The 16,398-nt window shown below is 34.3% G+C and overlaps 1 protein-coding gene across 1 annotated transcript in view; it reads left to right on the top strand.

Annotated features, from left to right (window-relative positions):
• Positions 1-16,398, top strand: part of LOC149788633 (gamma-tubulin complex component 6-like) — a 129,455-nt gene that overhangs the window by 3,696 nt on the left and 109,361 nt on the right. The window contains exons 2-8 of the mRNA XM_089974721.1: positions 1,438-1,615; positions 3,603-3,748; positions 4,844-5,063; positions 9,000-9,045; positions 9,574-9,630; positions 12,167-12,294; positions 13,401-13,446. Of these exons, the coding sequence (XP_089830847.1) occupies positions 1,440-1,615; positions 3,603-3,748; positions 4,844-5,063; positions 9,000-9,045; positions 9,574-9,630; positions 12,167-12,294; positions 13,401-13,446 (819 nt within the window). The 5' untranslated portion in view covers positions 1,438-1,439. The remainder of the gene's footprint in view (positions 1-1,437; positions 1,616-3,602; positions 3,749-4,843; positions 5,064-8,999; positions 9,046-9,573; positions 9,631-12,166; positions 12,295-13,400; positions 13,447-16,398) is intronic.

Consider the following 16,398-nt stretch of genomic DNA (forward strand, 5'->3'; position numbering starts at 1 on the left):
TTTTGTACAGTTGATGTTGATCTGTCATTAGATATAGCTACTGTACTGTAGTAAAACCTTGGTACAGCTGTATTACTTCCCAAAACCTAATTAACAGAATTTAATAAAAATTAACAGAATTTAATAAAAATTAACAGAAAGCATTTTAGCCTGAAGAATTTTCAAGTGTATACAAATGATACTGATTTGACATCAGATATGGCCACCATTAAAAAAACTGAAAACGATTAAATGTCTTTCAAAAATTACTCTGCAGAATTTGCCAAAATTTGACAGAAAGCATTCTTGCAAAAAGGGCTTTTAAATGATACCCATCCCCAATCAAATATGGCTGCTATTAATATGCTGTGAAAGAAAAACCTTTAAATAATGACTCAAAAACTTGTGTTCAGAATTTAACCAAACTTGGCCTAAAACATACTAGCTTAAAGGATTTTCTAAGTTTTGGCAATGATGCTCATCTGCCATAAATATGATAGTTGTTAATGAAAAAAGACAGTTTTTAAATTACATTTTCTCGGTAATATCTCGAATAAATTTGACAGAAAACATCAAAATATATATGAGCTGTTTGTGCAAATGATGTTTATTTCCCTTAAATATGGCTATTGCAAAAATAGAATAATCTGAAATTACTTGTTCTCAAAAACTGCTCCGTAGATTGGTTTGATTTTGGTGCATTTTGGCACAGCAATACAAGTAGGTTATTTAGTGCTGAGGCAATTGGAGTAAAGTATCTTTTCCAGTGACATAAGCTAACCCAGGTTAGTCCGATAGTAGGATTTGAACCCACACCCTTTTCTTTCACAAGTCCAGCAGGTTAACCACTGAGCAGCAGCTGCAGCTGCTCACTTGGTAGAATTGAATCAATCTAAACAGAAACTTTCTGAGTGAAAGGCTTTTAAGATTTTTTTACAAATATTGCCAGTTCACCATCAAATATGGCTGCTGTTACTTCAAAATAGCAATTAGCAGCAGTGAAAAGCATCCTACTGACCCAGTCTTCTCTTGCATTTGGTTATTAGGCCTCTGTCAGACAGGCGATCACTCTTTGGCCAATTTGGGCATCTTGATATTATAATTCTATGAACAGGAATATATTTGTATAAAAACAACATTGGGACACATTTTGGTAAATCACCTCTGTGTCATAGTCTGGGAGACTTGGCAAATGAGGCAGTGGGGCAAGAAAATTCTCCCATATACGAAAGGATGTCATTAAAGATGCAGAGTTTCTTTGCCATTTAAGAAATTTAAGCATGTAGATTTGATGGGCGTGCCATTAGAATTGCTCTTCTGGAGGTTTTATATTGGATTTATTTGAATACGGTTGTATCATGACTTGATTTTGTTGACATCATAAATTTTCAATTTAATTGTTGAAGATGAATGAGCCAGACAGTATATTACATCATTTGTCACAATTTATTCTTTCAGATATGGCCAACATTGATGATAGCATTACTGGCCAGTTTTCCAAGCTATGTCATCTCCATGGACATAAGTTTCAGAGAGCATACTTAACACAGCCCAAGTATACAAAGAAGTATGTGCAGAGACGACTTAAAAATTGCTTATACGACACATTGTTCACATTTCTGAATGGGAGAAACAGGTATGTGAAGATAATGAAAAATTTCTGAACCTAACATAGGCTGCGTGTGACTTGGTATTTATACTAGCAGTTAGAGGTGATGTTTTTTTTAAAATGGTTCCCATAGTTGTCTAACTTTTAAAGGTAAGCTCTACATGCTTTCTTGTTTGCTGCAAACAGATTGGCTATAAAATTATGCTCATTGTCTCAGAAACCTATTAGCTATTGTAGCAGTTTTATTGTAAACAGGTAAAAAGGTTTAGAATTTTCAGATTTATTTTTCTTGATGAAATTTTTTTACTTGACACCTCAAAAAAAAAAGAATTGTTTCTGTTGAATTTGAAATCTTGCTAAAAATTCACAAATCCAGTCTTGTAATTGAACAGAAGTTTTTCCAGTGAAATTTTGAATTGAGCAAAGTTTTATGATGGAGAGGCCTGGCCTATAAGTAATAAAATTTTTCAAGTAAAATATTGGAATGTTTACTCAGAACACAGTCATTAGAAACAATAGAAGTAATTTATGCTCATGAAAGTTCTGTTTATTACCAAATATAATAAATGGCTTTTCTTTCTATGGTTTTAAGAATTAAATAAAGTTCAATTTTTCAAGCTGGTTTCAATAAATTAAGGTTTCATACTGAAATTATTCATTTTGAATTTTGAATGATATTGATGCATTTGATTTCCAGAATTCATTGCTTTGTTCAGATTCTGAAAAGGTGACAAAAACACTGATTATCATACTTTAAATTGTGGGGAAAATGTATCAAACCATTTAAAGTATAAAATTTGGTAAATTTATTAGACTGGTAGTATAGGTATGCCTTTTGATTTAAAGTATAAAATTTGGTAAATTTATTAGACTGGTAATATAGGTATGCCTTTTGATTTAAAGTACAAAATTTGGTAAATTTATTAGACTGGTAGTGTAGATATGCCTTATGATTTAAAGTATAAAATTTGGTAAATTTATTAGACTGGTAGTATAGGTATGCCTTTTGATTTAAAGTATAAAATTTGGTAAATTTATTAGACTGGTAGTGTAGATATGCCTTATGATTGAAAGTATAAAATTTGGTAAATTTATTAGACTGGTAGTGTAGATATGCCTTATGATTTAAAGTATAAAATTTGGTAAATTTATTAGACTGGTAGTATAGGTATGCCTTTTGATTTAAAGTATAAAATTTGGTAAATTTATTAGACTGGTGGTGTAGATATGCCTTGTGATTTAAAGTATAAAATTTGGTAAATTTATTAGACTGGTAGTGTAGATATGCCTTATGATTTAAAGTATAAAATTTGGTAAATTTATTAGACTGGTAGTGTAGATATGCCTTTTGATTTAAAGTATAAAATTTGGTAAATTTATTAGACTGGTAGTGTAGATATGCCTTTTGCTATTGACAGTTCATTTTGTTTCAATATTTTTAAGTTTTATCCATGCATCCATCCAGCACACTTCATTTTCAGAGCATAACTCCAAAACTGCTCAAGATATCTCTGTGTGTCTTTGTACAAATATTTAGACTAGTGAACACATGTGATATTTTCTGTTCACAGTTTTTCAAGTTCAAAATTTTTATTGTTTTTGTCCATTATGCCATCCATCCATCCATCCTTCCATTATCCACACTTCTGTTTCCAGTGCAAAACTCCAGAACCATTTAAGATATTTCAATGAAATTTTGGTACACATGTTGGACTACATGTAGTTATATAGATGTGCCTTTTGAAAGTTATATATAAGTAGTTTTTTATTCCTAAAATTTTCCACATTCAGTATTTTTATGTTACCATGGAAACATGCTGTTGCATAAGTGATTTGAGACTGCTGTGGCATAGGGTATTAGAACAGCTGTTATAAAAATGTAGAGTGCCAGACTGTAGGTACTTTAAGTGGGATCTTTACATTTTTGGCTCTGGGGCAGATGTCATCTCAAGATAATAAGCTTATTTAAGTTTATACAAGAGTTTTATGTTAAAATTTGACATTTTGATTGTAGTTGTCCAGTTGAGAAGAGAGAAACTACCAGTTCAGAAGTTTACTTTGGTGTTCTGTCACATGCTTACAAGCTGAGATGGCAGCGTCACTTTGATGAGGGAAACAGGTTGGAGACTCTTCTGAAAAGTGTTTTGCCTGATTCTAAGAGTAAGTCACAGTTTTCTTTTTATCTAGAAAAGAATTGTAAATAATTTTCTTTTGCTGTCTTTTTTACAACATTCCATGCAATGTACATGATATTTCTAATGTAAGGGAGTCATTAAAGCGCTTCAAAATATGCTTTACCATATTAGTGTAATACCTGCAGATGCATTTACATTAAAGATAGCATACCATCGTTTTGGACAAAACTTACCAAAAAAATGTCTTCGTCAAATTCAGTATCCATGAAGTCCTGACATTACATAACAAATCCTGCCCTCACAAGTGAAGAAGATGTTAATGTTGTTTGGTTTTTGTGAACAATAAGTTGATTATACCTACACAGAAGTCAAATGAGAACGTGTCTCCCATTGGATAAAGGGACAGGTACTAAATCATGTCTTTCATCAGTTACTATTTCTGCTCATGCTTTATCAGCATGATTGTTCAAGAAGCCTCACAAACACCTGTTCTGTGCCATTTTTCAAATTTGAGAAGTATGAATGCTTTTCTCATTGTAAAGGATGTCTACTCAATACATTTTCTTACTGACTTTTCCTGTATCCTCATCACAGATGTATGTTTGACAATTGGTTTCCTTCACTGGGTGGATGTTCTTTGATTCAGGCATGCCTTGTAGGAAGGAAGCAGCTGCAGAAGCTGTCCAGACCATCATGATTTTCTTCAAACTTACCACTGTGCATGTCTGATGTTTCATTACCTGATAAATACCAGGGTTTAATCAGTGTCACAAAGAAATTCAAATATAATTTATGAAATATGACTGTAGTGGAACAAGCAGTGTACCTTCAAAACGGAGAGCTGTGGTACATGTATTTTGATTTAATAGTTCATTTTCATTTAGTAATTTATGTTACAAGTAACCTTCCTGTTCTAAACTTTGTGGATGGAATGCTCTTGAATTGTGAAAGAAAGAGAACAAATTTTTGCATATTTCTAATATTTTTTGTCTTTTTTTCTAATATTGTGCATAATATTTGAATTCTTGATCAATTTAGGAACTAATAAGCCAACATTATGCAACATTTACTAAATATTAATTAATATTAATTATAATGTGCTTTCTTCATCTGCTTGCAGACGACCATGAGCACAGTGATATAACTTCAGTACTGAAACTGTTATTGCTGTTAAGTGGATCAGGGGGAGATAAGCTTGTCAGTACTATTGGCCACACAGGACTACAGTTACCACAGCCTGAAAAGAAGAACTGTGTAACAGTGCTTCCCACTGGACCCATGTGGTATGGAGACAGTAATATCATCAGGTCCCAGGACCACTTCTACATGCACTATGCAAGGTAAACTGAACTCTTGTATCTCTATACTATTTTGCAATGGCCTTGGGTGGCAGGGTGGTCTTAGGTGCTCACCTTTACAGATCATTCAAATATCACCTCTGTCAGCATGGGCTAGAGTCTTGGGCTTGGTCAGCATGGGTAAGTGAGAGAGCTTGCCATTGGCTTCCCATAGGTGGGTGGTTCTTCCTGGAGTTTTCTTATTTCTCCACCAGATATACTGGCCAACATGTGTAGCTTATCTTATGCTGAAAAATGACAATAAACCCATTACAGTAATAACAGCAACTAATTTCCATGCATTATGCTTAGCAGTATCTGTACTTAATGTATTAAGTTGCATATCATATTTAATTGTAAAGTTAGTTAAGTATACAAACTTGGCTCTCTAGCCATAATCATCTTACCACTGTTTTCTCAAGTCTGGTTTGAGCTAGAGTTCACATTTCTGCAGTTCTAGCTTTAGAAATTTATTATTTCATGCCAACCCCAAATTTTACAAGAAATCCTTAAATCTCTACAAATGTCATTTGGATTATAACTTTACAAAATAATCAAATTATAATGTATTTGTTTTGAGATATGACTGATATTATTGGTCAGACTTAACCTAGTCATGCATGTTGTTAGATTTATATTTGTCTTCAGTTCATTGACTAAACAGTAGCATATCACTGGCATCTCACCTCTTTCCATGTGGGTTCGATGTTTGGACATTTGCAAAAATGGGTGAGACAGCTTGCCAGTAGCTTACCTTGGTTTGGTGGGTCTTCCCTCGGTTTTCCTGGGTTCTTCCTCCATTAGATATACTGGCCACCATGTGTAGTCTATCTTGTTCAGAAAAAATGTTCTTAAACAATAGCTATAAAAAGAATGACATCATTTCATAACTTTACCACAATGGTGTCTTACTATTCTTTTTGAAGCAATTCTAATTCAGATTGTGTCAGTATAATGGACTATGTATCCTATATTTCAGACAAATGTTTATATTTTGTTAAGAAACACTTTAAATATTTCCTAGTCCCAGATAAACAATATATGAGATAGTGGTGATGGCAGATGTTGGTGGTGTTGAAATATCTTATTGACCTTTGCCATTTCATGAAAAGTGGGAGATATTGTAAATCTGTGTTTGTGTCCATTGACTTTTCATTTTTGCTTGATAACTTTAAAGCCATTTTAGAGTAACAGATGAATCTTGGTATACTCATACATTATCATTATAAGGTGTGTCACATACATCATTGGATGTCCAGTCTTCAGTGTCTGTACCGCTCCGGTGGCCTAGTGGTTAGAGTGTCCACCTCGGATGAGGTTGTGGGTTCGATCCCCAGCTGAGTCATACCAAAGACTTACAAAAATGGTACTAACAGCTGCCTCGCTTGGCGCTCAGCATTAAGAGGTTAGTGTTAGGACTGGTCGACCTGGTGTCAGGATAATGTGACTGGGTGGGATATCATGCTACATGTCTGTGGCATGATGCCCCAGTGCTAGACATCACTATAAACTGCCACATTGCAGACATCATAGCGATATGATTGAAAAATTGTTAAAGCTACGTTAAAAATCCAAATCACATCACAACACACATCACGTCTTCAATGTCAGTGTCACAGCTCATTATTTTAAGAGTTCTCATACACTTCTTGTTTCACTATCCAACTTTCAAGCCATTTTAGATTAAGGGATGAGACTTTCTATATTTATGCATCATCATCATTAGGAGGTGTGAGAACATTGTTGGATGTCCAATTTTCAAGGTCAAGGTCAAGGTCATGGCTCAGTATTGTATTCCTTTTAAGGACACTCCTTCTTCAACAGAGGATATCATACAGATGTGAATAATGTATGTTAAGTAAAAAAATGTAAAAAATTATTTAATATTTTAATTTAAAATGTCAGGAATGTTATGGAATTATTATGATAAAACTTATATTAATGTTATATAAAATAATTATGAATGATCATTGGTCATGGAGGAAAACCACCCATTCAATAAAATATGTGTGCAAACTTCTGGCTATAACTATTATTCTCAAAGTTTGATTTTTTCCACTGCTGTAAAATGTATAACTTGAAAATATTTCTTTAATTCTTTTTGACATGACATTTTTCAGCATTGATTGAAGGACTCCTCTTTTCATTTACTCAAACTACTTTTAGTTTTTCTTCTTTGGCAATTATACCTGTGTCAAATTAATTTGTAAATAATACCAAAACAATTCTGTGTTTATCTAGTATGTGAGTTTGTCATATGATTAAATGGTCTTAGTCAATACCCTTTCAAATAAATGATCCACAATGGCTGAAATACCTTTTTTTTCTTCATGGTGACTGGATGTATCCCTGACTTGAGCTGAACAGTACTATGCTGGTAGATTTTGTTGCCTTGATAATTAATGATGGTAATAATAGCCATTAATCTTCAAATTGACTGCTCTGGTGGCCTAGTGGTTAGAATGTCTGTCTCAGATGCAGAAGGTTAGGGTTTGAACCCCAGCCTAGTCATACCAAAGACTTATAAAAATGGTACTAACAGCTGCCTTGCTAGCCGCTCAGCACTAAGAGGTTAATGTTAGGACTGGTTGGCTTGGTGCCAAGATAATGTGACTGGGTGGGACATCATGCTACATGTCTGCAGCATGATGCCTCACTGCTAGACATTACTATAAACTGCCACACTGCAGACATTGTAGCAATATGACTGAAAACTTGTTCAAGCTACGTTAAAAATCCAAATCACACACACACTCAAGTTGATAAAATATTGACATTGAAGAAAATAACAGCAGTAAGGATTATCAGGTTATTTACCTCTTTGTATGGATTAAAGTTAGGTACTTTATCAGCATGTTCGGGCTGACATTCTGTTTAGAAGACAACAAATATTTCCATCTGTAAAACCCATTATGTTTCCACTGAAGAGGGTACATTGTAAGTTTTAGCTCTAAAATGGTGGCTGCATTAGGGGGTGACTGTTCTCGAGAGGTACTTGTAAACATAAGCTCAACACTGCTAAGTGATTCTGGCCATTTAATTTTGGTGGCCACTGGTTAGGAGAGCAGTTCAAGAGGGGGATCACAGTATTTATATATTGTCATTAGGAGGTGTGTTGTGTTCTACGTTGATGGTCTGTCTTCACATTAAGGTGATACAGTACATCAGTATTGTAAGTTTTCCATCAAACTTTGTTTCTGCTTAATAACTTTAAAGTCCTTTCATTTTATGGACAAAACTTGGTATACTTGCACATTCACATTAGAAAGTGTCTTGTGTATATTATTGGGGTCAGATTTTCAAGGTAATGGTCATAAGTCAATACATTTAAAGTTTTTGTCATACTTTCATTTTCATTGTAAATTACTACAGTCATTTGAGATTAAAGGAGCAAACTTGCTGCATTTGTCATTTAACACATTGTGGGTTCTATCTTCTAGGTCGAAGTCATAGGTCAGTATTTTATGTTTCAGTAGCATTTTCTCTTCCACATTATAATTTAGAGCTGCTTGAGATGAATGAAATTTCTACACTTCTATATTGTCATTAGAATATATCTTGCATTCTACATTTGAGTTCAAGGGCAAGGTCACAAGGATATATTTTATTGTTGCATTTGTTTTTTTATTTTTATCATAAAAGCTGTGTGTCGCTCAGGTACATTTGTGTTTCTTTATTTACTGCCATTTCATGTATCACTATCAAGTCTTCATCTTCCAGGTCAAAGTCACTACTCAGTTTCTTCACATTTTATACATCTTTACTCTAATCCTCGACGTGAACTTTGGTTACTTTCCATGTCCGACTTGTAACTCCACAGCTTTATCACGAGGGACACAGCCAGGTTTAGTATTATATACTTTTGGTGACGTCGCCACAGTAGTCAGAGGACACAAATTAGCTTATTATTTTGAGTTATTGTCTTTTCTCTTTTTCCAGGCAAATATTTGAAGTGGCACCTCTTGAATCAGACATGGCAGTTACAGTATGTAGCTTAACTTCTTTGACAGTCATGAATATACACATCTGTGAGCAGGAAGCACTTAAAGATCAATAAACACCTTTTGCATTTATTGCATAGATGAAATCGGATTTTTATCAAATGAATAAAAGCTATTTTTTATGGAAGATGCAATGTGATTTCCAAAGATAAAGAGTATTGTAACATCTAAAATTAAAGAACATGGAAAACCTATTTTCGTTCTGCTAAAATAATCTTATGTACAGCTTCTTAAGTGTTTAATTTTTTGTTCGTCGTATTATTTTTTTAGCCAATCAGAATGTAAGATCAGCAATAAAAAGAAATAATTTAGAGGGTTCATGATAAGTTTACGGGAAACCGTCATTCCTTCTGTGAGTTTAAAACTCATTGCATTAGGCTGGCATTGAAGTTTTTGATATCTGTGTCATTAATTTACATATCATATCAGTCACTAATTGGTCCAAAACTTTTATTGATTAAAAATATATTTTTGTTATGTAATGTTATTCTAAAGTCATTTTTCTTTAACAGATTTATGACTTAACACCAGGTTCTGGACTTGTTGGAAATGGTTTCTTCAATCCACGAGTAAGTCTGCAATGGAAACAATTATATATTTTTAATGGTTGTTAACATGTTTGCCGCATTTTTTTATAAAGTGAATTAAGAACAACAAAAAAATCGCCAAAGTGGGTTAGGAGAATTGTTGCCACATCTGCAATGTTAGATTAAGCCTCGTTGACTATTTTCTGATGGTGGATGGGGGAATTTGGCCAACCAACATACCTGTGAGTCATTGGACCAAATTGCCTGTGTCAGTAACAGAACATCTCAGCATTCAGTGAAGAATGTGTTGGTTGCCTCTGTCAGTCTTAACTTAATACATCATAATGTGTATTTGTGTTCCTGACAGTTTGGAAAACTTCACACTATTTCTTTAAGGATATCTCCGCTTGGCTCTCCATTGCTGTTTGGGGCAGATTTGATGTTGTTGTTGTTGTTGTTGTGGGGTTTAACGCCATTTTTCAGCACACGATAGGCTATACATGGCAGCCAGTATTAATGGTGGAGGAAGAACCCAGGAAAACCCAGGAAAGAACCACCAACCCACGAGAAGCTACTGGCAAGCTTTCTCACATACCCACATTGGCTGTTGTTGTTGTTGTTGTTGTAGGGTTTAACGCCATTTTTCAGCACAAGATAGGCTATACATGGCGGCCAGTAGAAATGGTGGAGGAAGAACCCTGGAAAAACCCAGGGAAGAACCACCGACCCACGAGATGCTACTGGCAGGCTTTTTCACGTATCCACGCTAGCCGAGCCTTGGACTTGAACCCACACAGACAGAGGTGAGATGGCAGTGATCCAGAATGGTGAGCGCTTTAGACCACTCGGCCACTCGGGGCCCACATTGGCTGAATCCGACACTCAAACTGGCGGCAGATTTGAGGAAGTTTGGAGGCAGGCAGCTCAAGAAATACCCCTTCAACTTGCCACTCCTTCTGTATCCTTGTTTAAGAACCCGTTTGACCCTGCACAATGAATGGAAGATAGGTAAGCCAAGCAAAGGGATCTTTTAGATCTCAGATGACTGCTGAATAAGTCTAGGATGTATTCTTACAGGGGAGAAAAGAAACCTCCTGTCTCCCACCAATGATGTAACACTATTATTCATAGCTGCCAAGTGTCCATTTTTCCCGTATTTATCCCATGTTTTAGACTGAATTAGGGTTTATGTTTTTCTTGTTAAATAGAGATAGAAATTTTAAAAGTAAATTATGTTTTTCTGACTATACTTACTTAAACATATTACTTAAAAACCCTTCAACCACCCAACATGCAAGAATCCTCACTGGTATATCGCTCAGCTTAAAAAACTAGTGACATCTGGTTTTGGCAAGGGGAAGTAGCAGGCAGGAGTTATTGCTTACTGCTGTTTACGTGAGATAGACAATAAAGACAAAATTCCTCTTTAATTAGCTCCAGATTCCATAGCTAGGAGGCTTCCATTAATGTAATTGAGTAAGTATTCTCAGAGAAACATAATTTACTTAAAAAAATCAACAAATTCAGAATTTTAGGTATATATTTTAACACTTAATACTGTTTCAGAATAAAGGAATGTAGTAGTTTAGTACTTTGTTTCTTTTTAGCTCACCTGGCTGTTAGACCAAGTGAACTTTTGGTATGGACGTCTGTCCATTATCCATGTATCCAGCTCTCTGTTGTCCATCAGTCAACATTTGTTACTACTCTGGATGTCAAATTTCTGATCCAGTTTTGATCCAACGTAGAATATAAGCTTATATCATCCAGATCATCATATATTCTGTGATGAGTGAGATCCAAACATACTAATGAGATGATCTCACATCTGATTGGATGAGCTTGTTGTCACTTTGGAGGCCATATTTCTGATCTAGTTTGATCAAACATGGGCTTATATTATCATAATTTGACAAATTTTTATAATGAGTGAGAGCCATATACAATAATGAGATGATTGTGTTTTGCTGTGCTTTTGAATGCTCTGGTGACTCTCTTTATGGTCCAAATTTTATTATGGTTTTTAAATAGTCTTGTATCATGAAGATATTGAATGAGTTTGATTAGGGACAAAATCTGTGTTTTTATATAAGGTAATTTTGCATTTGAATCTCTTAGCTTGTTACCACTCTGAGACCAAATTTAGATTGAATTTTGCTCCAAATTAGCAATTAAGCTTACATTATCATGGTTCTCTAACAAGTGACTCTAGTCCATGTCTTGTGTCTGTTTGACTAAGTTTGTTACTTCTCTGGAGACTATAATTCTCAGACAGTTTTGATATAACATGGTAAATATATTTATCTCATCAATATCTTGGATGAAATTAATTGTGAACTTGAGTTACAAATATTTATTATACATTGTACCTTTATCTTTCAAAAGATTTTCTTTTCAGGCTAGTAAATTTTTACAAATTGACAGGATAATTATAAGGCTTGGAGGTACTTTGCAGCACTACTGAAGTCCACTTAGTGTAATTGTCTTCAGTTTAGTTATGTACATGTAAGCCAGGAGAGTGAATTAAATTCCACTTAGACCTCTTGTTTTGTAATGATACCTTCTTCCCTGATTTAAGGGCTACCTGAATGATCAGCATGAGCAGAATATGAAGGGAACACTGTTTGGTGCCCTTGTACAGGGACGGGTGTCCTCATTGGATGTCAGATTGGATGTCCCAGAGTTGCCAGAGGATATGGACATCAGGTAATTGTTGCTAACCATATTAACAATACAGTAATGTTAATATATCAATCAAATATGTATTCATATTAACAACTTTTAAGTAAGGACTGACATAGCCTTGAAAGACAAAATGTATGCTATCAGAATGAGAAAGTTGTCAGACTGTACCCATTGTTTTAATTTTGTTTCCTCAATTTTCAGAATCTGAATATGCATCAGTATCATTATTATTTTAGTATAAGGTTAATCCAATTTTATTTTGGGGTACATTGTTTGGAACTAGTTTTTTTAACACAAAATGGAAGTTACATTCACTTGCATTTATTAGAAAACAGACATGTTCTGTAACCTTTGACAAAAATCAGTCCATATCTTTGCTAATACTTCTTCATCTATTTAACATACCACCAGACTGAAAGCAAGAAGGCATTGTGACCTACTTTATCTGCACTAGAAAGTTTGTAAGCTAGCTCCAGTTCAGCCCACATCTACACCTACAAAACTTTATGTATTTTGAGGAATCTTAGATGGCAGTGCATAATTACTGTAGCCTTCTTTTCTTGTTTTAATGATTATCTCAACTTATATTTTGTATGCTTTTAACCACACACTGCTTTTGTAGGTTGGAATTTTGAGTGCAGTGTTAGTGTCTAGTACACTAGACATGTAATGCTTGAGTTACAGGTTAAGTACCTGCCCAGGCCATCATGAGTTGGCTGTCTCTGTGTCCCTGGGAAAGGAATTTAACTTACATTTTCTTGGCTTGATATTACCAGTAATTGTGTTAAGTAGCTATTAAAATGCAGGCAGCCAATCAACTACATCAAACTGAGGTAATGTGTCTTACTTTGGTAATTATGTCAGTAAATTCCATTCCAAAACTTAATCCAACGCTTACCAAATTTATTTAAGAATACTGTATTTAGATGTAATCAGTTCTTTACTGTACAAATATGATGCAGGTATAGATTATAAAGCATTTCCTGTATGTTTGTAGGATTGTGTAATAAATCTTAATATCCATGAGTATTCTAAATTTGTAGAAATTATAGTTAAAATAGTTATGTTAGACTTCAGTTTTTTTAAACAACTTATTTATCACATGTTATATTTTCTATTAATTTCAGGTTACTTGAAACTAGAATACCCAAATCGGACTCCAGTCACAGTCAGGTACAAGCTGTACATAAAATTTCGATTGTCGTCAAATGTTTTACTTTAAGTGGTGGGTGTGAGAACCAGATTAATGTAATACATGTATCCAAATATTTTTTTTTATCTTTGTGACCAACAGCTGATTGATATACTATGGGGTATATGTTTCTACACATGTATGTGCAACCAAAATTTGCATCACGGTCAGTTTGTCAGGCATTGTGGTGGGCATTCATGTTTCATAAGCACATTTCTACATGTATGCATTTCTTGCTGCATGCTTCTTTGTATGGACTATTAAAGATGGGTCTGGATTTTAGAAATACAGAGATGCCAACCATTCAATATTTGTAGAATTATTAAAAAATATTAGTGAAAATTTCTCTTTATGAATTACATTGTCAAAATTCCTGAAAACAGATATTTTGGAATAAGATTTTAAATAGGTGTTTTCTTTATGGTCACCAATAAACGTACTTCAGTACCAATAACTTAGATGGGTATGTATAATATCATTTCTTTGGGTAAAATAAGAGTGTAAATAATGATAATAAACTAGTTGTAAAAAGGTGTAGAATGGTGGTAGAAATAAAGAGAAAAGAAAGACAAATGAAGATAATTTATGAGGAAAACATGTTTATGGTTATATTTTGTCAAAATGTTGATCGAATTCAGGATACTGGAATATGGGCACATCATATTCAGAGATGTTGTAAGGGCAGGTGGGTGTGCAAAAATTATATGAATTTGCACACTTGGGAAGCAGTGATGCATGAGAACTCCCACAAATTAGTTCAAACTAATGCTCATAAAAAAAAATGCATTCTGCACAATATCAAACATTTATTTCATTGTTAAGTTCATACTGACTAGAGAAAGAATCAGAGATGCTGCCAGGCTATGGGATTGTGTGACTGTTTAAAAAAATCATTTTATTAATGCAGAGCAGGGGTCATCTTATAAGTGAGATTTTAAAAAAAACGCTGACCTTACTCCCTTAGCTTGTAAAGGCAAACTTGCGTTGTTTTCTCAGTTCCCAATGTTTTGTTAGAGGTGCTAATTAGATAAATACGACTGTAATCCATTAACATGTAAAAGGAGCACTGCTTTGTTTTCCCAGTGGATAATCATTTGAGTATGCCTTGATACCTGTTCAGTAATATGCTGGGTCCCTTAGTTCATATCGTGCAGCTAACACCATTTCAGTTTTTAGAAGTTGCTGCAATTGTTTGGTGAGATATCAAAGACTGATGTACAGAGTGTCTCTTACAGACCATAAGCTGAACTTCTACATAAATAATGGTCCAAATCTTTGAATAGTCAGTGTTCTGTCAATTACTTTGTACTTTGTCACTTAGGTATCATACATCAGAATTGTTAATCTCAGGTATTTTAAATGTAATGTGTATGAAGGAGCATTTAAATTAAATGTTATAGACTTTACAGAGAAAAACAACAATATAGCTGCAGAAAGTGAATTTGGTGTGTCAGAGAAACAGGCATATGACTGGTGCAAGAAAAAGTAATTTTTAGAAAATGGAAGCCAGTATGTAAATAGGAAGTTTAGTTTGAAAGAGTGGGTTCTTGAACAGTGTGTTTTTGGTGCGTATGATGCAGTCTGGGAAACAGAAGTTGTTGTTTTTGTTGAGTTTAATTATAGTGGCGTGCGCACCATTGTGCATGTGCCACTTTTTTCTGACTGCACCGCAGCCTGCTAGTTGTTCCTGGGGAAGGGAATGGTGCCACCTCCCCCAGGCTTTTATGGGTTCAAGGAACCCTGATAGTTTGGCCTCAATCTGTGGGTCCATAAAGGTTGCGGTGACATCAAGCATACTAAGCCATGATTCCTCATGGCAAAATATACTGCAACTATTGGATGTTTACCTGAACAAACCATTCAAGGCAAATATGCATAAACAGTGGTAGATGTAGATTTTAGATGGGTACAAAGTATTTACAAAGGCAGGAAATGTAACACATCCAGGGATTTGAGCTAGTATTTTAGTGGGTGTGGGACAAAATTCCAAATGAGATGGTTGTCAGATCATTTAAAAAATGTATTTCCAATGCAGTAGATGGGACGGATGATGACAGACTTGTAATTAATTTTATTTGAGATAATCAGATGGTGAATCTGAGTCAGACGATGTTTACGATGAACAGATCACAGTGGAGGAATTTATAATTTTATTTGGTATCTCTGACAATGAAGATGAATTTTGGGGCTTTGACCCAGATGATATTAGTGTGAATGACGAAAGTGTGGACTTTACTTTGTTTATCCTAATACTTTTGGAATTAATATATTATGTGGTATTGTGACTCGCATAATTCAGGATTACCAATTTTATATCCTTATATGACCTATAATCCAATGCATGGATTTTTAGGCCAATATGGCACTAGACACAGTTTGTCCCATTTTATTTTTGTTGTGGAAGAGCACAAGTGGAATGCCCATGAAATTCGCATATGTGATAAATGGTTTTAAAATATCTAAAATGTAGAAAAATAAAACTTGTTCTCATCTGTGATAGTATTTTTTTTAGGTCTGTGTAGATGCAGGAATTTTGAAAAAGTTGAGGTTTTTGATGAACATTCACCCATATAGGACAAAAATGTTTTTTTCTCACTGTTTCACCATATGTATAAGTTATGTTTGAGATATAGACATTGTCGTAAAACCATAATAAATGCTGTTACAATCACGTGAATTAGGTTGGTCCTGATCCAAACTTAATATTTTGATGATATAATTGTAGCAACCATTGTCTCCATGCAGTCATTAAACATTCTGGTTCTAAAAAATTGTCCGTTTTATGTTAGATTTATTTGTTGTGTTTTATAGCAGAAATATCAGTTGGATGTAATTAATACTTCATATCATTATAGAGATGCAATGTATCAGTGAATGCTGACAGAATTTTGTTGTTGTTTTTCACAAGGTCCACAACCAAAATGATATTGTAA

Source organism: Sinohyriopsis cumingii, chromosome 11 (genome assembly GCF_028554795.1).
Source record: "Sinohyriopsis cumingii isolate HCF-2022 chromosome 11, ASM2855479v2, whole genome shotgun sequence".
NCBI lineage: Eukaryota > Metazoa > Mollusca > Bivalvia > Unionida > Unionidae > Sinohyriopsis > Sinohyriopsis cumingii.